This window comes from Lycium ferocissimum, chromosome 7 (genome assembly GCF_029784015.1).
Source record: "Lycium ferocissimum isolate CSIRO_LF1 chromosome 7, AGI_CSIRO_Lferr_CH_V1, whole genome shotgun sequence".
NCBI classification, from domain to species: Eukaryota; Viridiplantae; Streptophyta; class Magnoliopsida; order Solanales; family Solanaceae; genus Lycium; species Lycium ferocissimum.
This window is the reverse complement of record NC_081348.1, coordinates 19,902,635-19,928,555: the sequence shown is the minus strand read 5'-3', so window position 1 is coordinate 19,928,555 and position 25,921 is coordinate 19,902,635. Positions and strand designations below refer to the sequence as shown.

At 34.3% G+C, this 25,921-nt stretch overlaps 2 protein-coding genes across 4 annotated transcripts in view; one reads left to right on the top strand and one right to left on the bottom strand.

Annotated features, from left to right (window-relative positions):
• The window catches only part of LOC132063678 (proline--tRNA ligase, chloroplastic/mitochondrial-like), a 64,541-nt gene that overhangs the window by 15,264 nt on the left and 23,356 nt on the right, over nucleotides 1-25,921 (top strand). The gene's annotated exons all lie outside the window — the stretch shown is intronic.
• On the bottom strand, nucleotides 11,402-16,781 carry LOC132063676 (AP2-like ethylene-responsive transcription factor At1g16060). 2 transcript variants are annotated; one of them, XM_059456342.1, is made up of 6 exons: nucleotides 16,187-16,781; nucleotides 15,881-15,963; nucleotides 15,120-15,208; nucleotides 14,770-14,894; nucleotides 14,255-14,331; nucleotides 11,402-12,358 (listed from the first exon to the last, which is right to left on the bottom strand). In XM_059456342.1, exons 1-6 carry the CDS (start codon nucleotides 16,417-16,419, stop codon nucleotides 11,637-11,639), a joined length of 1,329 nt encoding a protein of 442 aa, XP_059312325.1. In that variant the 5' UTR covers nucleotides 16,420-16,781; the 3' UTR covers nucleotides 11,402-11,636. The 2 variants fall into 2 exon arrangements, with proteins under 2 accessions (XP_059312325.1, XP_059312326.1); XM_059456343.1 differs by lacking the exons at nucleotides 15,881-15,963; nucleotides 16,187-16,781 and adding an exon at nucleotides 15,613-15,766.

Here is a 25,921-nt window from a genome sequence, read left to right as displayed (position 1 = left end):
CCAAAAAGAGCCCCCAATCTCGGGGGTTTGGGGATCGATCCGTCTCCGTCTCCACGACGAACCCGGGGCCCTGAAAGGACGCGTTTAATAATGCCAGTATGTAAGACTTGAATAATAAATAAGGGAAAAAAAAGAGATAAAGAGATAACTGTATACCCGTGTTTTAAGGCGGATCCCTATCCCTTTTTTCATTTTTAAAAAACATTATAATATATATATATATATATGAAAACCCAATATGGTACGGTTTTACCCATTACCCCGCCCGCCCCGCCCGGGGGTTTATCTCCGCCGCCCCTGGTGGGCCCGCCTATGGCACGGCCTTTCCAAAGCGCCCCGGGTGGCCCCCTATGGAGGTAATATCGCACACCACACACCACACACACCACACACACACCACACACAAATATATATATATATATATATATATAAAAAGGCAGAGGACCCAAATTTAAAAACCTTACGGAGGACGGGGCGGAACCTCCGATTTATTTTAGGAACAATCATCGTGCTATATTCCCCCAAAACAATTATCTTTGGGGATCATCAAAAAGAAAAAAATTGTAATCAGGACAAGCCCAAAATATCGAAAATGAGAACTTTGTTTTGCCTGAATGAAAAATCATATCTAATGCCCCTATCTTGTTCCTTGGGAACAACAACATAAGATGAGGCCAACTATGTGAATGTAATCAAGAATTATTGAGTAGCTCAATCATGTCATGAGAACATCTAGAACTTAGGCTTTGGTACTACTAAACATGGAGTCATCATAAGAGTCTTGAGAATTAAGGACCTCTAGCATTTCTATGAGTAAGGGTAACATGGATAGCATATATGGGATCATAACATAGGAATCATGCCTTTTGAAGGAAATGGTTGTCCTTACATACCTCGTTGTCTCCTTAATTACTCAACGTCTATCCTCTCGAGCTCATAAATCTAATTCAAGATGATTTGTACTTCGGGTAAGTCATTGAAACGCTTATGTGGTCAAATTAAATTAATAAATGATCTAACGAAAATTGGGCAAAAGATTTCGCCTTATATCTTCTATTTCTGCCAATTCAAAAACAAGTCCCAAAACCACAATAAAAACATCAAAATTCCATAATCAAAAGATTACATTCCAATTATACTCAAACCAATCCCAAACTTCTTTTCATAAACAATCCATAACAACAACTTCAATACAACCCCTTATATATTTGTATGCCACACTTTCTCAACATCATTATTACCCCGCATAACAAGATTATACTCATAACATGCTAACAATTATAGCTCAAGTTAATCTACAACTCAAAATATCATCAATTCATATTTGAACTTTTCCCGATAACTCTTTTCACTTTCTGAGACTTGCTAAACCTTCAAATCAACTTAACATAAGAGATAAGATAAAAAAAAAACATACCTTGTATTTGAAGAATTTTAACTCACACAACTTCTACTAAGACTTAATCCCCACAACTCCAAGTGAAAACAAGAACATCCAACTTTCATAAATTAATTTAGGTTTTCAAGGTTGATCTTCCCTTGGTTTGATTTGGAATGATTTGGAGTGTGTATGGATGTTAAAGGAAGCTTAGAGAGACATTAGGGACTTATTTTTGGTGAAAAATGAGGCCCAAGTCGTGGAGGAATCAATATATATATACCAGGTCCACAGACTTAAATTTTCTGAAAAATTCGGGCAAAGTACGGGTTATTGTTCATCCCGTACTTCAAAATACGAGTTACTGTTCATCCCGTACATTGGAGGTAAAAATTTCAACTTTCTGGAAATTTTGGTAAAATTAATACAATCGCATGCCGATTTCATCCCGTCTTCCAAATGCGAACTATCAGTTGCATTGGAAAGAAGGCTCGCCGAACTTCAATTTACATAGGTTATGAATTTTGTAACTCCTCACATTCTAGGAGATATGCCTCTTTGAAGTTGGACCAAAAATCCTGTCCAAATTTCTGCCAAGTTTTTCCAAATTTTCAACGAACCTAATTTCTTCAATTCGCTTGATCCCGAAACCTTTAAATACTTGTCTAACACTTATTAAAAGTCATCCTTAACCTTATAAGGATATCATAGCTTCTCTGGACTCACGTTAGTTTGCTTATGACGACGCGAAAATTCACGAGGTGTAACAGAACCACCTCATGAAACCCTTTTCCATCCTTGAAATGTGATACTTCCATGATTATGAGAGACACATGTAAAAGGAGCCCTTGTGCTCGACTGCTTCTCCTAAAATCATCACTAAAATTCTATGTGTACTTCTAGCTCAACATCGGGATGGACAAGAAAAAATTATATGGGACTAGAATCAAGTTGTCGTCACCAATCTCCAGTTAATGAAGTAATTGTGAAGCCTCTGATTTCAAAACTTCCCAGAACTAGCAATAATTTTTCTAAAATCTTAGGAACATAGTCATTTCCTTTACACACGAGGGACCACACAATCTCAACATCTTCCAGCTCAACTTTCAGGAAAGGAGCAGCTATATTGTTCACAACATTAGCTGAACCACATGTTAGTCTAAGAGCATGCTTGCCATAATCTAATTGGGATAGAAACAAGTTTTTAATGGTGTATCTCAATGGCCTCGGTAATTTTTGGATCAACAGCATTCTCTGCATCAAGCAAACAACAACCCCTTTGTTCCCCTGTACCAAAAATTACATATAAAGCAATAATACTTGTTCTTGAAGCCTTCGGACCAAAAGCTAAGGTGGCAACATCGAACCTATCAAATATCCAGGAAAACAATCCTTCAATATGAATTGCATTTATCGGATAAAAAACCAATCTCATGCTCTGAGCAACCTCCAGGTTTGGTTTTCTCAAAGGATAACAACTCTCTTCAGCATATACCCAATCAATATTCATTTCTAAGTTTGAGACTATAGTATAGATATTGTACACATGTTTTTCATTGTTGATAGTAATAGTTATAATTGAAATACAACAATTAGCAACATCAGAATTGAGGTCTCTTTGGTAAAAATTAAGCAGCCCGATAAGTTGTCTCCAAGTCCACTCAAGAAGTTTTGCATAATCAGGAATATGTCCTTTGGCATAATCTAGAAAACATGCTGGCGAGGGACTTATAGAAACTATCATCCCTCCAGATCAAAAACTATAGTACATGGATCATCCATATGCTTTTGGATCATCCATATGCTTTTTGTTGTTGACAGGAACAGTAATAACCAAAATCCAGCAATTATTATCTGGTTCGAGTAATTTGTCAAACACCGTAAGTGAATAATGTAACTCATAACTCATTCCATATAAAATACGAGAGATTATGCACTTAGAGTTCTTAGCATCTAATTCCACCTTATGGAGCTCACACAATAGAGATTTCCAATCAAAATTAAGAGGAACTTGTTGCCTCAATTTCCACATATTCATTCGGCTCATTGAACTTCCAAGCAGTTTCAAGTAAAGGTATGCAAAACTTGTTCTCTGCCTCAATGTGCTTAGGGCTTAAACATTTCCCGACAGGGGCATCTTCAGGTTTTAACGGTTCGACCATGAGTTCATAGACAGATCAATCTCTGATGATTTCCTCAAGACACCTTCATTTGATGGAACTTCTTCAATATCTTTTCTTGTACTTTCACTTCTTCAATATCTTTTCTTGTAATTTCACTTTTTCAATATCTTTTCTTGTATTTTCTTGATCTTGAAAAGAACTCCCATTATCTTCCAAATTAATTCCAAGATTTTGTCCAGTTGGTCGTTCAGTCTATCAAATTTCCTATCCAATTTATCAAAGTTTGCCCCCATTTGAACACTAGCCGACTGAATTGTCTATATTCATATACAGTTTCTTCCATCGTGGTTTTCAAACTCTCAAAGGTGCCAAGATTAGGCTCTGATACCATTTGTAATGTACTTGTAAAAATTAAATGAAAATACTATAAAGAAAAAGGAATTTGTTTCGAAATAGAATCTTTATTGATTTAACGGAAATGTTACATTAAATTAACAAAGAATGACTCCATAACCATAAGCTTCAATAGCCTGTAATGGTAGAACTAAGAAAAGAAGAAGAAAGAATAGAGAATAGACGAAAAAGAAGAAGAAGAGAGGTAGATTGAGAGAAAAAAAAATTCCAAATGGTTCTTCAATGTCTTCCCTTCACATTTTCCCTCTATTTATAACGATGAGAGGGTGATAACATGTCACCTTCACTCACGTGACTTTTAATTAACCCACGCGCCTCTTAATCAATTCAAATCATAACAGGCAGCAAAGTTGAGAACCGTGAAACGTCTTTGAAACACACATCGGACATTACCAGCAACAATAGTTTTAAATCTTTGAAGAAAGATTTCTTTCCGCAAACAATTGAGCTAGCCTTTACCTTAGTGGAACTGGAAGTTATATATCAAACTGTAATAAAAATAATTTTTTTTCCTCAAAATTGCCAAATGTAGAATGTATCTAATTAAAGTTAGTTATATTAATTTTTTTTTTCAGAATTACCAAATTTAGAATATATCTAATCAAGTTAGTTATATTTGGTGGTAAATTAACTTGTGAGACTTTGATATGATCCTAATTAGGAAAGTATGAAAACAACGACAAATATGCGGAAATTAAGATAGGAGAAATCGATAGGTGGGATAGAAGAAATATGAGATGAGAATAGAAGAAAGAAGGGATGAATTCAATTAAAAATTGTGACTAATCAATATTGGATTGGTTACCAACACCTATTAATTAACAAACAAATTTATGAATCAATCCAAGGGGGAAAGGAACTTGAACTCATACATGAAAATCTAATCCAAAATTATCCAACAGAGGCTCAAAGTAAAGAGATAAGGGAATCCTTCCACTACCCAACACAAGCTTTTCCTAGCTTAACCTAAACTCCATAGAAGGAGAACTACATTCAAATGAGTTTCTTCATCAATCCACAATTCAGGAATGAAAATAAGCTATGGCAAGCTTATATAATTTAGCCTTTCATGCCTAGCCACATTTGTCATAACTACCAAGCTTGCAATTGTAACCACATATCAAATGTTTGGGCTTCTTTAAGAGGCAAGTTTTGGGTCTTGGACTCTTGGGCTCTGGAACTCTTCCTCCATGCTATTTTCCATAGCTTGAAAGCCGTCCAATGATTTTCCTCAAGTGCTTCCATAGCTTCATCCTCTATGAACTAGTCTTGTAAAGCTTGAAAGTCCTTGACTTGGCTTCTAATACAAGATCTCGAGGAAAGTTGAGCACTTGAGGCATCCAATATCGTATCAGACTTGCTCACATATCGTAGGTTAAGTCTCCATTTGCCGGCATTTTATTTGCGGTAAAAAGAAATAAACAAAAGTTCTTCTTCCCATGTTCAGGACATTACAACATTTAAGGTCTTCCGAAGGAAGAGTGACACGATGATTAAATTAGGCACAATCATGAAACCCAAAACATCCAAAAAAAAAAAAAAAAGAAACGAACCAATACAAATAAAAAATCAAGTTCCGAAATTATAAACTCAACCTATGAATAATTCATAAAGCAACTTGCAAGAATTAATGATAAATAAGCTAAACTCTTTAGAAATTATATGAACATACTCTCAACAATCTTCTCTGCAAAACTTTCTTTTGCCAAAGGGTTTTGTAAATACAGTCAAACCTCTCTATAAGGGCAACATTTGTTCTAAATTTCATGGCTACTATTATGTATGTATACTGACATTTAATGTTTAAATCTCATTTAGCTGTTATAAAAAGAAGTTACGCAAACAATTTTTTTTTTTGTACTTTTTATGTTACATATAAACGAAAGCAATATACTTGTAATTTAAAATTTCAATGGATTTTCATAGCTCGTTAATTAAAAATTGAAAATACTAATAAATTACTAGTAAATTGATAACTAGTTGTACCAATACCAATAAAAAATTAAAATCTAAGGAACACATACATTTAAACTTAATTAAAAATTTAATATTTCAAGTTTGACATAAGAATTCTACAATTGTATGTTGTTTCGTAAATTCGAGTCTCTTAGTAATAATATAAAACTTGAATTGACAAAGAATTTTGTCCAAACTTTCAACAAAAGGGAATTCAATAATTCCCTAAAAGGCTGTCTAAGAGCTTAACAGTTGACTCTTCTATCTCACTCCAAGTAACAATTGACTCTTAACATTAGCTCTTTATTTTTACACATATTACAAAATATTATTATACAATATTTGAGTATGGCTGTTATAAAGAAGTAATTTTACAAAGAGTGTACCGCTATTATGAATGTCACTGTTGTTATAGGTAGAATGTTATTATAGAGAAATAAAATATAACATGAAAGGTCGGTTCTGAAGAAAATCAGATCGTTATAGTGAATGCTGTTATAACGAATGATAATTATAGAGAGGTTTTGGCTTATGAGAAAGCTCGTACGTTGGAAGGAAATAATGGTTGTAGTGGCACCCTAGTAGTAGGCCTGCATATAGTATTTTTTGTGGCTATAGAATAATTGGCATGCATATACTGATATACATACTACTTTTAATATAGATTAATGATAAGGAATGGTGCTTTTAATGAGAGTAAATAGAAAAATATTGGCAAAGAAGCTAAGCTGCATCGGGAAAGGAAAGATGAAAGTTCATGAAAAAACTGTTACTCTCTCCGCCTGTCATGTATTGACTTGACACACCTCTAAGGAGTCATAAAGAGAATGACAGTTTTACTATATCACTCCTAATTATTATTAAGTCATATAACAATTAAAATCAATCAAACATAATTTAAAAGTTATGTAGCTACTAACAATCCCTTAAAGTTTCCAAAATAAAAATTAATAATAATGATAAAATAGGTATGAAATGGTAAGTTATCTCTTGACTTTTAAAACTGAACAAGTAAGAATAAACATCTATATTTAGTATACATGATAAGTAAAAATGGACAAAAAGAGTACTACATAAGTCATTCGAGGGTAAGTACTTGGGAAATTAATGAGTAACTTTTACTTTTAATATATCACGTAAAAGTAACTAAGTAGAAATTAAGTATTCCCCTCTTCACCATCCTAAGGTCCCCTTCCCCCTTAACTCCTAAAAAAACTTAAATTTTGTGTCTTTTTTCTTCTTCTTTTGTTATTCTTTTTTGTTATAATTTGTTGTATGTGAAAGGAAAGGAATAGGTAGAATATATTGGGAGGAAGCGCGTGGTAGATTAAGGCCCCGTTTGGCCATAAAAATTATTCACTTTATTTCGGATTTTTTTTTCACTTTTTTCCGGAATCAGCGTTTGGCCATGAAAATTCCGAATACAACTTGAAGTTGTATTCCGGAATACCAAAAACTCAAAAAACTTGTTTTTCAAATTTTTTTCACTTTTTTACAACTACATTTCACCAAAAACTACAATTTCAAAAACTATGGCCAAACACAACTCCAGCTCCAACTCCAAAATTCCAAAAAAATGTGATTTTTTTTTTGGTATCTATGGACAAATGGGGCCTAAAATATTTCTACCGAAATTGATATTTTGATAGAGTATGACTTTTGTATATGGGTCAAAATTTGAAATGGGGGAGAAAAAAGAAAAGAAAACTTAAAGGTGGGTATAAAACTAAGAAGGAGGAGGAGGAGGAGGAGGAAGAAAAGAGGCAGACGAGAATCATCAAGAGGTACAGTCAGACCTCTCTATAACGACATCCGCATATAATAACACCTCTCTATAACGACATCCGCATATAATAACGACACCAAATTTTTTCAAAACCGATTTTTTATGTTATATTTTGCTTCTATATAACAACATTTCATCTATAACGGCAACAACCAACTTCATAACAATACGCTCTTTGTAAAATTACCCCCTGTATAACAGCTATATTCTTTTTTTGGTAATATAATAATTAACCATCTTCATAAAAATAAAATATCTACGATTGCTAATAATAAATGTAGAGATTTTGACCAATTAATACACTATTTATGACAAAAAATATCATATGAATATATATATTTTCATCATTAAAAGATTTTCCCTCGTTATACAAAGTGTGATTATGTTTAGAATTTGAAAATTAAAAATGAAAAATTAGATTTTATGCATCTTTTTTGCCTATAATAGCGAAATATTATTTAAATGTCAATGCTGTTATAGGTGTATAACAACTATTCTCTATAACAGCCAAATTTTTTTGGACCCAACGGTGCTGTTATAGAGAGGTTTGACTGTATAATTAATAATAAGCATATTAAATTATAGAGAATTAAGTATGATTAAATAGTTCCTTTTTCACCATCACTCCAGTGCCCTTCCCTTAAGGCCAATTTTTTTTTTATTGTTGTCTCTTCTTCTTCTTCTTCTTCTTCTTCTTCTTCTGTTTGTCGTTTTTATTTGAATTTATTGTATGTGAAAGGAAAGGAACGGGTAGGATATATTGGGAGAAAGCGGTAAATTGTCCTCGGAACATTTTTCCAACAAAGGTGGTGCTTTTTTATCATCGATGATCGATTTTCGACGGCTGGACATAGAATTGATAGGAAAGACAAAATATAATGAAGAGAGGGAAAAATAAAAATAAAAGAATGAAGAAAAAGTGAAAGAACGAATCTAGTGATGTTGAAAAATATCAACTTTTTCCCATCTCTCTCTCTCCATACGAGAGAGTGTCTGGGTATGAGGTTCCCATATAATTAAAAGTTGTATGAATTAAAGAGGACCCTTTTGTACTTTGAAGAATATTCAAAAAAAAGTGTTAGGACCTCCGAATGGCGATAGATATTCGTCATTTATGGAGTAGTAATGGGATGACGACACAATTCTGCTGGTTCTTGGAGGAGAGGCAGAGGATGATGTGGCCAATAGTGATGAAGCACGAGTCAAGGGAAATGACCTTGACCATGTTCATATTCTTGTGAACTTTCCAGTATGCCTGAATTGTCACATTTAATGTAAAGATTGCCCAGTCTCACTTTTTTTGCCACTACTATTAACTCTGAATGGCGACATATATGCGTCATTTATTGAGGAGGAATGGGATGATGACACAACTCTGCCGGTTCTTGGAGGAGAGAAAGAGGATGATGTGACCAATAGTGATGAAGCACGAGTCGTGGGAAATGACCTTGGCCAGTTTCATATTTTCGTGATCTTTTCAATGTGCCTGAATTGTCGCATTTAATGTAAAGATTGCCTAGTGTCGCTTTTTCTGCTGCTAGTATTACCTCAGAATGGCGACAAATACGTGTCATTTATTAAGGAGGAATGGTATGACGAAACAACTCTGCCGGTTGTTGGAGGAGAGAAAGAGGATGATGTGGCCAATAGTGATGAAGCACGAGTCGAGGGAAATGACCTTGACCATGTTCATATTCTCGTGATCTTTTCAATATGCCTGAATTGTCGCATTTAATGTAAAGATTGCCTTGTCGCTTTTTCTGCCGCTACTATTACCTCTGAATGGCGACATATACGCGTCATTTATTAAGGAGGAATGGGATGACAACATAACTCTGCTGGTTCTTGGAGGAGAGAAAGAGGATGATGTGGCCAATAGTGATGAAGCACGAGTCGTGGGAAATGACCTTGACCAGGTTCATATTTTCGTGATCTTTTCAATGTGCTTGAATTGTCGCATTTAATGCAAAGATTTCCCAGTGTCGCTTTTTCTGCCGCTACTATTACCTCCGAATGGCGACAAATACGTGTCATTTATTGAGGAGGAATGGTATTGCGACACAACTCTGCCCGTTCTTGGAGGAGAGAAACAGTATGATGTGGCCAATAGTGATGAAGCACGAGTCGAGAGAAATGACCTTGACCAGGTTCAAATTTTCGTGATCTTTTAAATATGCCGAATTGTCGCATTTAATGCAAAGATTGCCTAGTGTCGCTAATTCTACTGCTACTTTTACCTCCGAATGGCGACATATATATGTCATTTATTGAGGAGGAATGGGATGACGACACAACTTTCTTGGTTGTTGGAGGAAAGGCAGAGGTTGATGTGGCCAATACTGACGAAGCGCGAGTCGAGGGATATGACCTTGACCAGGTTCGTATATTCGTGATCTTTTCAATATGCCTGAATTGTCGCATCTAATGCAAAGATTGCCTAGTGTCGCTCTTTCTGCCACTACTATTACCTCTGAATAGCGACATAAATGCGCCATTTATTGAGGACGAATGGGATGATGACAAAACTCTGCTGGTTATTGAAGGAAAGGCATAGGATGATATGACCAATTGTGATGAAGCGCGAGTCGAGGGAAATGACCTTGACCACGTTCAGATTTTTGTGATCTGTTGAATATGCATGTATTGTTGCATTTAATACAAAGATTGCCTAGTGTCGCTCTTTCTACCGCTACTATAAATGCAGATAAATACAACTTAATATTACATGAAGTTACGAATGCGGATAAATAACTTCTGCACTTTCTGCCGCTGGTATTAATGCGTATAAATACAAATTGCTGTTATAGGAAATTATGAATGATATGTGTGGATGCGCCAAAGAACGAGGTGTGAGAGGTTGACCATAACAGGAGTTAGGAGAAGTAGAGGTAAGAACTGGGGGTAGGTGATTAGATAGATATGGAACAACCTCAGCTTACTGAGGACACGACCTTGGATAAGAAGGTATGGAGGTCGCGGATTAGGCTAGAAGGTTAGTAGGTAGCCAAGTGTTGTCGCTCTTTTTGTGGGAGAGGCAAGGGCTAGCCTCCTTTCTGCTTCTCCTTACTAGTAGTATTAGTTAGTAATTGCGTAGTTTCTTTATTTCAATGTATATTACTGTTTGTTGCTTCATTTGCTTTGTGTCTTGCTATTTTGCTGTCATATTTTCTTACTACCATACTTCGAATGCTTTTCTCTTATTTCGAGTCGAGGGTTTACCGGAAAGAGCCTCTCTACCCCACAAAGGTAGAGAAAGGTAAGGTCTGCGTATATCCTATCCTCCCTGTTATGTTTGTGGGACTGATATAAGGACCAGATCCTATGATTGACGGCAAAAGTTTCTAAAAAAGAGGTCCATTTCCTACACGAAAAAGTGATCCGCTTTAGATTGGGTTTAGGGTCTTTTGCAACCTATATATACAAGGCTTTCCTGCATCCTTGTAAATACATCTTTCATTGAATAATAAGGGGATTTAATGTATTTAAATCCTGTATATGTAAAGTGAGGGTGTCAATGATCTTAGGTTGTGCCATTTCCCATGAAGGTCGTGTTCGATATCAACTGCCTATTATTTGAGTCATCATCTTTAAAACTCAACAAGCAAATTTTTTGAAATTCCTTTACTCATCTAAAAGAAATTATTTGATTTTTCCATGACCCTTAATTCTTCATTCAAAGTGAATAATCCAATACAACTAATAAGAATATTATCAATAATGCAATATGATGACTGAGAAAGAACGTTACCAATGCACGAAAAAGCAAGCAGGGCTGGGATATCAACAGGCAAAATGAAACCAAAAAAGTTTGCTAAGCAACATTTCAGCTAAACTGCAGGAGTTCATATTTGGTAAAGAAACTAATTAAAACACGGTACAAGGGCTTCTGCTTGTGTCCCTATATCTAGGAAAGATTAAAAAGGCATCTAAAACTAGTTCCTATTGAACTTATAATTCATTTCAACACCAAGCTGAGTTCTTACATTGCCGAAGATGCCAAACCTCCAACATCTTTCATGTCGCTAGAAATGGATGGCGTTCTTGACACGGATGACGATGAAGTAGGAGAATTCGTCGGATTCTTCCTCACTTCCTCGTTATTAGCTTCAATCACGTCGATGATCATGCTGTCAGAGAATACGTCCAGGTTGAACTCATTCTCACTTGATTCCTCATAGAAATTGAAGTCAAAGCTGCTGTTGTTGAAAAGATCCATCAAGTCCGATGGTTTGTCAAGAGAGAAGTCGGGAATTGGGAAGGAATCAAATGTATCGTCCAAGTACATGTTCCACGGGTTGTCATCTTCCTCCTCGCGGTCCTTCGCCTTTAATTTATCAGCAGCAGAGTCCACCGAAGGGGCAAACTCCAACTTCAAAACTTTTGGTTGAGTCACTTCATCAGAATCAAGTGGACGCGTAAACTCTAACTTTGGTACTCCTATCGGTTCTGCAGCTAATTCTTCTTGCTGAAAACTCAGTTGGTTCTCTTCTTGTTGAAGAGGTAGTTGATGTTGTTCAATTACCTCATTTGATTGCACTTCAGCAGAGGAATCTGTGTTTTCCTCCTTTGTTAGCATATCCGGTTCGCGGAGTTTCCTCAACTTGTCTGCATATCTGCTGATGTCGAAGTTGGTTACTGCATTAGGCCCTCTGTACTCAATTGCTGCCATATCATATGCTGCTGCTGCTTCCTCTTGAGTGCCTTCAGCAAGAAGAGAAGTATATAACAAGTAATTTCAAGATTTAGCTTCTCCACACAGTTCATTCCAGATAATATTACCATCATCTATTCAAAACAATTGGCAGATACACAAAGCGTATTTTGCATTGTCCAAGTACCAACACCATCATCAAGTGAAGCAATTAGTAACAAGGAAACTGATGAATCTTAAATAACCTAAGTAAAAGTGACAATATAAATGCTCTAGATTGCCCTTACTCGTTCTCTTTGGTTAGTAAATATGCTCTAGATTGCACTTACTCGCTCGTAAAAAGCAAAAAACTATGCCTCAGCTACAAGCAGATTGGGGTAAGGTCTACGTACACCCTGCCCTCCCAAACCCCACTAGTATGTTGTTGTTGTTGTTGTTGCAAGCAAGATGGGATTATATTAGTACTTATTTTGAAAACAACACAAGTAATGTCAAACAAACTCTTTTCGAATGATTAAATTATTACTTGTTCAACCCATCAATGTTAATGTTTTTCTTGATAAGGAAAGACTTCCCCCTTTAATGGGCCCCTATGGGGCGAATGACTCAAGTTCGAGTTAGTCGGACCACTGAGTTCCAGATACCGAATAGTTATACTTAAAAAGATAGACATGTTTTTTCTTCTAATGATTTGTTCTTTTATTTTTGAGGATGCATTGATGAAGAAAAGGAATAAAATGGCAAGGTGCTTTTTTTCTTTTAGACATTGTACCTTATGTATCACCTAAAGTGAAAGAGCATAGTCATAAATGATAAAGGATGATGTGGGTTTTTGCAGCCTTGTTCAACTTACTGATGAGGGTTAGTAGTTCTTTTGGAGTGTAATAGTTGGAGATGAGGATGATGAGACAGTATGCATCAATCCAAAGGCATAATTGTCTACTGAGACTACACTTAAATTATTCATCCCATTAAGCATGAATCAAGGGTCTGACAATGTCACGAGCCAAGATCTAATACAGTCACATTAAAGAAAATCAAGATATTTACTTATCTTAAACAACTATTCAAACTCTCTTACTCCACATACTAGAGTAATTAATATCTCCCACTTAAACCAAGTACATAGCATCTTACATCATTCTGGTAATTTCATAAAAATTCAAAATTGGCTCAATTGAATTGCCGAATGGAGCAACTTGCCACTAAAAGGCAATATATTTTTATATCCATATAAAAATATTTTTAGTTTAAGGTGAGCCCCACATGATTCAAGGCCATGTTCAATTTACTTAATATAGGATGTCGGACCCATTGAAAGAGAAATTTGGTCAGAACCGGCCAAAACCCAGGTTAAGCTTTGCTTGTTCATGAGTAACTAGGATCATATTTTAGTAGCAATTATTGATTAATTTTTCTAGTTTAGTCAAACATAAACCACATAACAAAAATGGGTAAGGTCTTAACCCACTAAGAAAAATATAGGGGAATATTTTCAGTTTTTATAAAGTTCGAACAGAAAGTCTAACTTTTTGTACGGTCCACAAAGATCTGCACAAATATTTAAAATTTGGACCACCTCAGCCTTTTAACTTTGATCTCAGTAAATAATATAAAACACCAATGATCATGTGCCATGTCAGCTTTAATCCTGTTGAATCTATTTGATTTATGTTAGACATGCAAAAGTGTAAAATCTTTCCCAGGTAATGAATCTCCTACATTAATAAAAAAGAATCGGACACTATAAGGGTAGTGTGAGGAGTTGGGATCAAACTGTATTTGTTTTTGATAATTGAATAAAACAAATCTTTATTTTCCTTCTCCCTTTTTTATAAAAGGAAAAAAACAAACAAACTTGCCGATTGAGAAACTAGTACTCGAAAGAAACAAACAAACCACTCAATAAGGTGCAAAATGAAAGAGATATTAAGATAGAGACATACTGTAAGTTCCCAAATAGAGATACTTATTCCCAAATACCCGTCCAATTCGTGCTTCCCATCGACCATTATGGTGGTGCCTGTCAAAATCAAAATTTCCAAATATAACGTGTCAAATTCACATTTTATCCGACAATAAGGGGTTATTTTTTCTCAAAATGCACGGTCTCTCTAAGTAGAATGGTCAATTATTTGAATCTTTAATCACGCTATCACATTTTTCATCATTGCTATATATGCACCTAAACTCACAGCCCACAAATAGACAGTGAATCCAAATGGGTCCCACTGAAAAGCTATGTCCCAGTAGGTCCCACACTCAAATAAACCAGTTATGTTACAAAAGCATGAAAATCCACAAAAATTGTTGACTTCCACTTAAAATGTACCGACCTTGTACTTATAAAAAATTAAATTTGCATGTCTTTTTGTCCTCTTTTTTTTCCTTTTCTAAAAAATGTGTTTTAGACTTTTATTAATATAAAAGCTAATTTAGTAATTTTGGAAATAATTAATACCTTGCAACGCCACGATATTTGGAAACACCCCTAGAGAATCCACTGCTCATTCGCCTTAATGAAGCCAAGTACTCTTCCTTTGATAGCCTCTGCATTTCTTCAAGCTCTTTGCTATATGTTTCCATCTGCATTGTTTTGTTGTACATCACTATTCACATGTTGTATCTTATTTGTCCATATATGGTTATTTTTTGTCAGTTTGCTCCCTTTTTTTACTCCCAGAAAGACAACATTTCTATGAAAAACCCCCCTAATTTTTTTGGTTTTACATGAAAAATAGTTTTAAAAAATCTGTAAATTGTTTTTAAAACAAAAGGAATTTATTGAGAAAAAAGTGAGAATTTAAGTACCGGAAAATTAAGTGTAGTTGCGGGACCCCAGTACTTAAGAGCCGCAAGATCATAAGTTCTGGCAGCAGCTTCTTCACTATCATAAGCTCCTGCATTCAATTGCAAATTGAAAATGACATTTAAAAAAGTAGCAAAAAAATTGTCTTTTATTTATTTAAAAAAAAAGTTTTTTATTAGAAAAAAAAACAGTAAAACAAGTAAAATAATTTTCAGGACAGTTTATGCATAAAGGGTGTTGTACATCGTTCCAAAACATTTGTACATAAAAGTTTTGTTATTAGAAAAGAAAAAAAAAAGTCAAACAAGTAAAACAATTTTCAGGACAGTTTCTGCATAAAGGGTGTTGTACATCGTGCAAAAATACTTGTACATAACAGTTTTTTTAATTAGAAATCACAGTCAAACAAGTAAAATAATTTTCATGACAGTTGATGCATAAAGGATGTTGTACATCATGCAAGAAACACTTGTATATAAGAGGATTAGTGCTTACCCAAATAAACTAAGCCGCAAAGAGGCGTTTTTGTTAACGTTGCAAGTGACAGAGAGGAGATCATCACAAGAACCAGCAAAGAACAAAGTCAGATTAAGGAGAGTAAAAAAATGATTAAATTAACAGAAATGAAATTAACAGTAAAAAATTACTGTAGATCTCCTTGATTAAAATTCATTTTTTTGAATCCACAGAATAAATAAAAAACTAAACAAAAGGAAAGAAAGATAAGGGGGGGAAAAAAAAAAAAAAAAAAAAGAGCATTCACTTTGTCGTCCTTTCTTGTTCTGAATGCTATTCCAAGTACTCTTGTCCCATAGGTGAGCTTCATATCTTCCTGTCCATCTATGCCTGTAAAAACAACACACACCAAAAAAAAAAAAAAAATCACAACTTAAATTAACAAAAAAAATAATAAATTTTTTTATCACTGATTTTTTCATGCATGCAAGAAAAAAGAAAAACCCAGCTCAAAAATCAAATTTTTGATTTTTGGGTTTCACACAGAACACCTTGAATGTGTGTGTTACTATGTGAATTTAAATTTAAGCAAATTTTTTAAAAAAAAACATACCTTGTTACACCTCTGTAAATGGAGCTTCTTCTTGGAGATGAATTATTAATTGGAGAATCAGCATTTAGAATTCTCTTAGCTCTAGCAGCACGTTTGGGCCTGGGCTTTGAAATTGAATTGGGCTTGGGTTTCAGTTTTTGCTTCTCTGTTTCTTCATGGATTTGTTCAATGCATGAAGATGATGAAGAAGAAGAGGAGCAACAAAAAGAAGGAGATGGAGGAGATTTCTTCATAACTTTTTTTGCCCAGAAAAAAAAAACCCAATAAAATAAAAATTCAACCTTTTTTTTGGCAATGTGGGTGTTTCTGGGTATTGAATTTCTTGGATTTTAGAGATTGGGTTGGTGTTAAGAATCAAGAAAAATAGAAAGAGAGTCTCTTTCTTTCTTTCACTCTTTCTTCTTTGCTTTACTGGTAAACCAAAGTGGTTTACCAAATTAAGAAGTGACAGAGGAGGAATACAAGAATTGCATTTGGGTTGGAATGGAGTTATAAGCTGAACAACACCCACCCACCCACTATGACTTTGGGGGGTGGGGTAGCGTAGGGGTGGGGAGTAAGCTAACCCCATGTAGTTAACTTGGGTTAATTTAAACTTGAGTTAATTAATCGTTTTTAACACTTGGCTGAATGCAAGTTCAGACTTCAGTTCAGAGGCCATGATGCTGTTATAACCAATTGGCCTTTCTTTCACTACTTTCTCAATGGGAATCTTTATTTAAAAAAAATTAGTGAAAAAAACCACAAAATATGTTCCCTCCGTCCATTTTGGCTGGTTGATATTTGACTCGGCACACTCCTTAAAGAGCAATAAATAAAATGATAATTTAATTATATATTATCCCTAATTATTCTAAATCATCTAAATAATTAAAATCAATCAAATATACTTTAAAAATTGTGCAGTCACTAATAATTTCTTGAAGTTTCCAACCCAATTCCAACATAATGTCACCTTAGAAAGAAAAATATTTTCCCAAAATAAGTCTTACCTTAGGCATTCAAGATAAAACATGGCAAATATTTTCAATTATGCCCTTAGCGTCAAAGAAGTAGTCTTCTTTAATATTGCTCAATTCTAACAAAAACATCTAATTAATAGGGATAGTTTAGTAAACTAACATTGTATTTATTAACTTTTAATGAAAATGTATTTTTTATTTGAGGTGATATACTTATTTTGGGATGAAGGGAGTAAATAAGAGTAAAACATCTGTAAAATGGTAAATTTTTCTTTGATTTTTCAAATTGGACAAGTAAAAATACACACCTATTTTTAGTACAGTGGACAAACATAAACGAACGGAGGAAATACAATTTAATTTTTAATTTTTAATTTTTAATTTTTAATTTTTTTGACTTAGAGTCTAAACTTGTGGTGCTGTCAGTGAAGAATTGTGTCTTTCTTCTACATAGAGAGAAGGGGAGGGACGCGTGGTGTGAACTATGAAGGGGACAGAGGGAGAGAGTGTTTTAGTTGTGGAAGCTTATAAATATGACATTGCTTTTTGTAATTAATTACGAGGCAAACCACTGTGGAGTAGAAAAAACTAAAAAAGCTAGTAGGAATGGCGACGAAGCAGCATTTGTCTGGATTCACTTTGGCAGTGTGAAAGGGTCTTCCAAGTGTTCAATTTCATAGCTGTATCCATGCAAATTAACTTTTTTTTTTAAAATAAAATAAAAATTAATTGTAAATAAAAAGAAACATGAAGAAAAAGCTATGAAAGAGGATGAGAAGAAGGGGACCTTTTGATTTTTTTTTTAAACAAAAATGTCTGAAGGAAAATAATATAGCAAAATTTGAGGAAATTATAATATTTTTTTGAACGGATTGCCCTTCAAAGGCACTGTTCTTTAATTTTTGCCCCTCAAATTGTTGGTCTTTAATTTTTGCCTTTCGCCTAAAAATTCACGGGTTCCGGATCGAACTCCTGCTCAATCAAAAGTTAAAAAAAAAAAAAAATTGCAAGGCAAAGCTTTGGATTCAAGGTAGAGTTTTGCAGGCAAATTTTTTCTTGCGAGTCCCAACTCTGCCTTGCGATTTTTCTTTTAATGTTTAACTGAGAGGGATTCAAACCCGAAATCATGAATTTTTATGCGAAGGACAATGATTAAAGATCACCTCTGAATAAGGGAAATCGTGCAAATTGCCAAATTATAATCCAAATGGACCTGAGTAAGTAATAAAGATAAAAATAAAGTTACTCTTGGACTCAAGGGATCATTTCGATTAAAATTTCCTCAAATTTTGCAATATTATTTTCCTCAGAGATTTTTGTTTTAAAAAAAAATCAAAAAGTCCCCTTCTTCTCATCCTCTTTCATGGCTTTTTCTTAATTTTTCTTTTTATTTACAATTAATTTTCAAAAAAAGTTAATTTCCACGGTCACAGCTATGAAATTGAACACTTGTAAGCCCTTTCACACTAAAGCTTCTTCGTCACATTAATCTCTCTCCATATTCATCTCGGAAGGAAAATAATATTTGAAATGATCCCTTAAGTCTAAATTATTCTTATTTATCATTTGATCTCAATTGATTAGTCTCTTTTTCAGCACATTAATCTCTCTCCATATTTATTAAGTGTAAAGATGGAAACTAATACTCCCATTCACTTTTACTTGTCCATTTTACTAAAAGTAAATTTTCACTTTTACTTGCCAATTTTAGTATATAAAGAAAAAGATAATTTCTTTTTCTTGTTTTAACTTTAGCATTAACTACTCATTCCAAATTATTTTTCAAGTCTATTAAGACTATACACCAATTAATATGAGTATCATGGTAAAATATGCACTTCATAGGGTGTGGACAAGAAAAGTGAACGAAGAGAGTAGTTAATTATACTTAAGAAAATTGACAACTATTTGTGGCTAACTACTATCTCCAGGATTGACTCATCCATTTTGCAATGTGTAGGATCTTTCGGTACACTCTCGAGTGGGTCTGAGTGATTTTCGATCAATAGCGGTGAATGTGATTGTGAATGAAATATGGAAATTGAAGAATTAAGATAAATGCATGTTTGATCTCGAATTGGAAGGAGTATGGTGCATCTTCAGAAAAAGAAAGGATTTGAATTCGAAGCAACGGGATTACTTGAGACAGGTGTGAATTATGGTGGCGTTATCTTGCATCATTCTGATTAGGTATAATTGTTAAATATGTTGTAAGAAGGAAGTCTACGGAATTTGACTAAGTGTTATGACGAAGTGCTATGGGGTTTTGCGATTCGAGCCTGGTGAGGTGCTAATTTTAGATTACTGACTTGATAAAATTGATGGGACGGCGACTCGCATTGTACCAAGATGGTTAATTTCATAGCATTCTTAAATGAATGGGCTAGAGTTGATTAACAAGAGGAAATCTTGAAATCTCTTTAGTTTGAAATTTAAAGTCATATTTTTGTGGAGAGACTGTGTTCGTGATAGTAGATTATGTCGAAGCATTGACGACTGGATATTATGGGTGAGTATTTCAAATATTAAAGACTTGGGAGTATTGGTGCGTGGTAAGGCACATGAATTGCAAGATTTGATACTTTTGGATTTGCTAAAAGCGTAAAAAGGTATTACATTCAGAGATTCAATAGTTGTGAAAGGGGAGTACGAGGCTGCAGGCGTTAAGTCGAGGCATTCAGAGTGGTGAACGAGTTAAGAGAAAGCATAAGAAGGAGGATTCAATGTATTTAGATCCTTCTGAATTCTATCAGTTTTGTTTATCGGGTGTGAGTTGAAAAACAAGAAGATTCAAAGTCATAAGGTATAGTTCCTCAATACTAAGTTAATGACTTGGATAGAATTCAGTTTTACTTTCAGGAATGACAAAGACATGGTTGAGTATTCATGAGGAAAAGATTAGAATCAGTCACCACAAACTTATGAAAGGTCTATAATTTATTTTGTAAGGGTTAGGAGTTAATTCAGGTGACCGTTGGTGACATTCGAGGAGTTGTGTACTTTGCACTATTCATGTAATGATGGGTGGCTTATGGATAGATTTCCAGAAAAATGTATGGCTATTGAAGTAACCCAAAGAACATCCTAAATTTATTATTGGCATTTAAATAATCTTGCTCTTGTAGTAGATACTTTTTATTATTTTTCTTAAGTTTAAAATTTTAGTTTTGTTTGGAAAAAATGCCTTAGGTGAATCCCACATCAGTTTAGGCGAATCCCACATCGGTTGGGGAGGAGAACGAAGAGTGCTTTATAAGTGATTGGATACCTCTCCCTTGTAGACGCGTTTTAAAACCGTGAGGGGCGAAGGCTCCAAAGCGGACAATTTCTACAAGCAGTGGCCTGGGCTATTACAAACCCATTTTCCAACATTGATAAATTTTACAGTTCAGAATAGACGTACGGCAGTGTTATAGAGTCTCATTAAAGTATGTAAGTGGGTTTGATGTTATTTTTCTGATGGTAACTATTCACAAAGTTCTAATAGTTTACCGGTATTTGGTGATGTATAGAGGAGGTAAAAATGATTCTGGGAAGTCTTTAGGGTGATGAGTTGATTTTCTACAGATTTATTACAACAAGGTAATCTATAAGGTAATGCGCATAGCATGTTGTTTGAAGATTTAAGAGGAATTGAATGGAGGGTTTTGACTCAGTAGCATCAGCTTGCTGAAACGAAACTAACAGATTTGGAATTAGCACAATCGATCTTGGATAAGGTCAGTTTTTGACGAAAATGCTTAGAATTGGCTCAGAACAAACATAAATTCTTTTACACAAAGGTAGTCATGATTTAGACTTGCGGTGTGTGACAACGTGTTTTCTACGGATTCTTGGTACTAAAGGCGACTTTGGAAGGTGAGAAGAATGATAAGTAGAATCAGAGTATTTCACTGGTACAAGTTTGGCAATGGATTGTAGCTACAACTAAAGGATTGTGGTGCCTACGAGGGAATTGTGGAATCAATCAATTTCGTTCAAAGGTGTGGCTATAATCAAAATCAGGTAATTCGAGCGGAATCAGTTCAAATACATGAGGATCAGCTGTGGAAGAAATTTTGGGTATGGAAAAATGGAAATTTGGATCTTTGAACTAAGTTAAAGGAAGTTTTGACTGACAAAGTGAACCAGGGGGGCGATCGAAGTAATTCTTCCCTGTGAGGCTTGTATGAGGTTCATAATGAAGATGTTTTGGTTGCGTTCGTACTTTTCTTTACTGGTCGAGGACAAACGTGTGTTTAAGTGGTAGATGATGTAACGACCCGTTTGGTCGTTTTGAGCTTTTGGAATTTTTTCCCCCAAAATACCCTTCCCATAGTTTCATCTTGATGTTTATGACTTGTGGGAATAGATGGAGCAGTTTCCAAGGCAATCGGTGAGTTTCGGGTCAATTTATAAAAAATGAAAGTTTTTAAATTAAGGAAATGAGGTAGTCTGAACAAAGTCAACATCATGGGTAAATGCGTTTTTTTCGAATTTTCGTCGATTCCATTAGGTCTGGAATGTGATTTATGACTTAGTCGAGCCACTGGTTCGGGTCTCGAGGGATTCGGGTGTGATTTGGGTCATTGGTTAAGAAACTAGTTGAGTTAAGAATTTGGAGTTTACCATAGTCAACATCGGGTCAAAACTACCTTTTTTGGTGTTTTGTATGTCCGAGCAGGTTCATAGCGTATTTTATGATTATAATGCAAAATATGGTTTGTGTTCGGAAGGTTCCGGAAGAGTTCCGGGTGCTAAAACTAATATTTTGCAATTGCTGAATTTTCTGTTGTGACCATTCTGAAATTACCAGTTATGTCCATAAGCTTGTCCTTAAATTTCAGACATCCTTTAAAACTTCAAATATCATATCTATCTCATTTTAAAGCCAAATTGGGTGATTCAAAAGGCTATCTTGGGTGGAAGGATTATGTTTGGATTGTCAAAGGTGAGTTTCGTGATCATATAGCATCATATTTGGGTCGAGACAACAGCTCCATTTTTTTTCACTTGTTTTGGGATTTAGTCACTTTTTATCACAAGTTTCAGAGCCCTGATTGAGGCGATTTTAGAGGAATTCTTCTCTTATTTTCCTTGGGGGTAAGAACCTAAACCGTATTTCATGGTACTCCATCGAATTCTTACATTATTTAGAGTTGATTTCATGGTTGGGTGTCGAAAATTTGGGGAGTTTTACCCAATGTTGGATTTTTGGGAAAATAAGAAATTGAAGGTCAAGTTGGAGTTTTTTTGACTTGATTTTCTGGATTTAAGTCTATTGGAACAAACTATTATGAAAGGAAAATTTCGATTTGGTCGCCGGAGTTCGGGGTCACTTTTTGGGATAAGTTAAAATTATGAATTTCATCAAATTGGAAATCGAATTGAGCTTGGTTTTGAGTCATTTTCTATATTTAGACTCTATTGGTTATGGTTAGATCGATTAATAATAAAATGACAGTTTTGCCGTTGTGGTTTCGGAGTTACAATTTTGGGTTCCAATAAAACTAAGCAATATGGGTATCGTTATACTCGTTTAACCTCGTAGAGTACTATTTTGCTAGATTGAACTTTGGATACGGTAGAGCTTCGAGAAGACCTAATCTTTGCTCGGATCGAGATTTAAAGCATTTCAAGGCGATTTGAAAAGAAAGGGCTCGTATTGACGGTTCGTGGCACCTGTTCAGATTTCAAGGTAGGTTATGGTTTACTCATAAAATTTCGATTGGAGGGCGTATATAGCATATACATACTGAAGGGGTGGAGGGCGTGAAATGGGGTCCTACACTTGTGATTGAGATGAGTACTTGTGTGGGCACGATGTACGTGTAAAGGTAGTGTACAATGATAAATTATTAGTTGTGAGCATTGATACGCAGAAATCTAGGACCTAGTTGTGTGCTGGTAGATGATATCATATTTTATGAACTTGTCAATATTTGTCTTCTATGTGCAATGTGCATCCCTTCTTACGTGATAATTCTCATATTCCCTTGTTACGTGAGGCCAACGGGCATGGTGTACGCTATCTGTCATGCCCCAAGCCTGGGAGGCGTGGCCGACACCCGGTGCCTTACTTGAACCCGAGCGTACCATCTGTAACTCTGAACTCTGGATATACAAACCAACAATCTTGGCCGACAAGGGATAGCTAAGACATGAGGAAAATGATGACAATATAAACAAGAGAACTCTATAATATATTATTGTCCAGAATAAAAGACCACATGTAGAGCTATTAGTATAAAGAGTCGGCACATAAAGCTTCTGAAGTGGCTATAGAAATCTAACTGTTAAATGGCCAGTTTAGCGACAAAATCAGACATGACGAGCATTAGTTGCTTATCAAGTGATTTCTATATATTAGCAAAGTTATTTAAGTTGAAAAATTGAATCACAAATTTTGTACCCCAAATTTTTGTTGTTGTTGATATTTCGAGTCTCTTTCACTTTTCACACATCTTTTCAATAAATTTACTAGTCTATTATTTCGAGAACAATGAGAAAAATAGTAGATGACCGAGACTATCAATAAAATATATCAAGTGTTTCTTTTTGTTATTTTAAAATTTAAATAATAACTTGTGAATGCTTTTATTGCAATGTTTTCCTTGTAAATGATGAAACATGAAAAGAAAAAATGGTAGAAAGGAAAATAAAGCAATGAAATAATAAACGATTTTGTATTGATTGGTTGCTTCTACTTAGACTCATTTCTCGCACTTGTGTTGCACGTGAATGGTGAGTTATGGAACGGGATATTGCAAACAATATTAATATTATTAAAATGTGAGGAGGATGAGCAAAAATCGCAACGTCGTAGCTCAGATTAACAATAGTAGAGATCAATTTCTCCAAATTTTCTTTTTGAAATTGCCAAAGAGGATAGACCGACGAGCTTCTCGATGTTTTCAACAAAATTGGGGCTTTACAAATTTTACTTTCCTATTTACGTTTTTTGCATTCTTTATTTATTTATGTTGGACCCTCATTTTTTCTGATAATATAAAATAACCCCTTGGGGTTTTTTTTTCTTTTAAATAAATAGTGGAATTAACAAATTAACACCAGATAACAAAAAAAAAACAAGAAGGTACACAAAAGAAAATTATAAGGAAAGAATTTGTTTCGTTGAAGAATTTAATAAATAGACTGAGAATAAAATCTGTTCACAAATAAAATTTTGGGTTCACCCAAATCCTCATTTGCTTAAGAGAAACACATGAAGATACCGTGATATCAAATATAATAGAGATGGTAAAAGAAGTACTAGATAAGAAGAAAATAATCATAAGTAAATTTACAAAAAAATATAAGAAAATGAAGGAGAGTACATACGATATGGAGAACAAAGGAGTTGCAAAATTATGTAACTTTTAAAATATGTATAGATTCTTAACATCAAGTGGTGACTTCCCAGCTATCTTGAATAAAAGACCACGTGTTGAGCTATTAGTATAAAGAGTTGGCACTTTAAAACTTCTGAAGTGGCAGTAGAAATCTAACTGTTAAATGGCCAGTTTAGCAACAAAATCAGGCATGACGAGCATCAGCTTCCTGTCAAGCGATTTCTATATATTAGTAAAGTGATTTAAGTTGAAAGATTGAAACACAAATTTTGTACCCCAATTTTTTTTTTCTGTTGTTGATATTTTCGAGTCTCTTTCACTTTTCACTCATCTTTTCAATAAATTTACTAGTCTATTATTTCGAGAACAATGAGAAAAATAGTAGATGACCGAGACTATCAATAAAATATATCAAGTGTTTCTTTTTGTTATTTTAAAATAAAATAAAAACTTGTGAATGCTTTTATTGCAAGAAGTTTTCGTTGTAAATGATGAAAAATGGAAAGAAAAAATGGTAGAAAGGAAAATAAAGCAATAAATCTTAAACGATTTTGTATTGATTGGTTGCTTCTACTTAGACTAGTTTCTCGCATTTGCGTTGCACATGAATGGTGAGTTATGGGTGAGTTATGTGACGGGATATTGCAAACAATATTAATAGTATTAAAATATAATTTGAGTAAACAATACTAAATGTGAAAAAATAAAATATAAATTTCTTTGGATGATTATTGTGCATCGTGGAATGGTAATTTATATGTCGAAGTAAAGATGATTGGATACAGTCTGAATTTAAGAAGGTAAACAATAAAGTTTATTTAGATACATACAAGATCGTATGCAGCTGAATGTGATGAGGATGAGCAAAAATCGCGATATCGGAGCTCAGATTAACAACAGTAGAGATCAATTTCTCCAAATTTTCTTTTTGAAATCAACCAAAGAGGATAGATCAACGAGCTTCTCGATGTTTTCAACAAAATTGGGGCTTTACAAATTTTTCTTTCCTATTTACGTTTTTTGCATTCTTTATTTATTTATGTTGGACTCTCATTTTTCTGATAATATAAAATAACCCCTCGGGTTTTTTTTTCTTTTAAAAAAATAGTGGAATTAACAAATTAACACTAGATAACAAGAAAAATAGGAAGGTACACAAAAGAAAATTATAATGGAAAGAATTTGTTTCGTTGAAGAATTTAATAAATAGATTGAGAATAAAATCTCTTCCAAGTAAAACTTTAGGTTCACCCAAATCCTTATTTGCTTAAGAGAAACACGTGAAGATACCGTGATATCAAATATAATAGAGATAGTAAAAGAAGTACGAGAGAAGAAGAAAATAATCATAAGTAAATTTACAAAAAAATATAAGAAAATGAAGGAGAGTACATACGATATGGAGAACAAAGGAGTTGCAAAATTATTGAACTTTTCAAAAA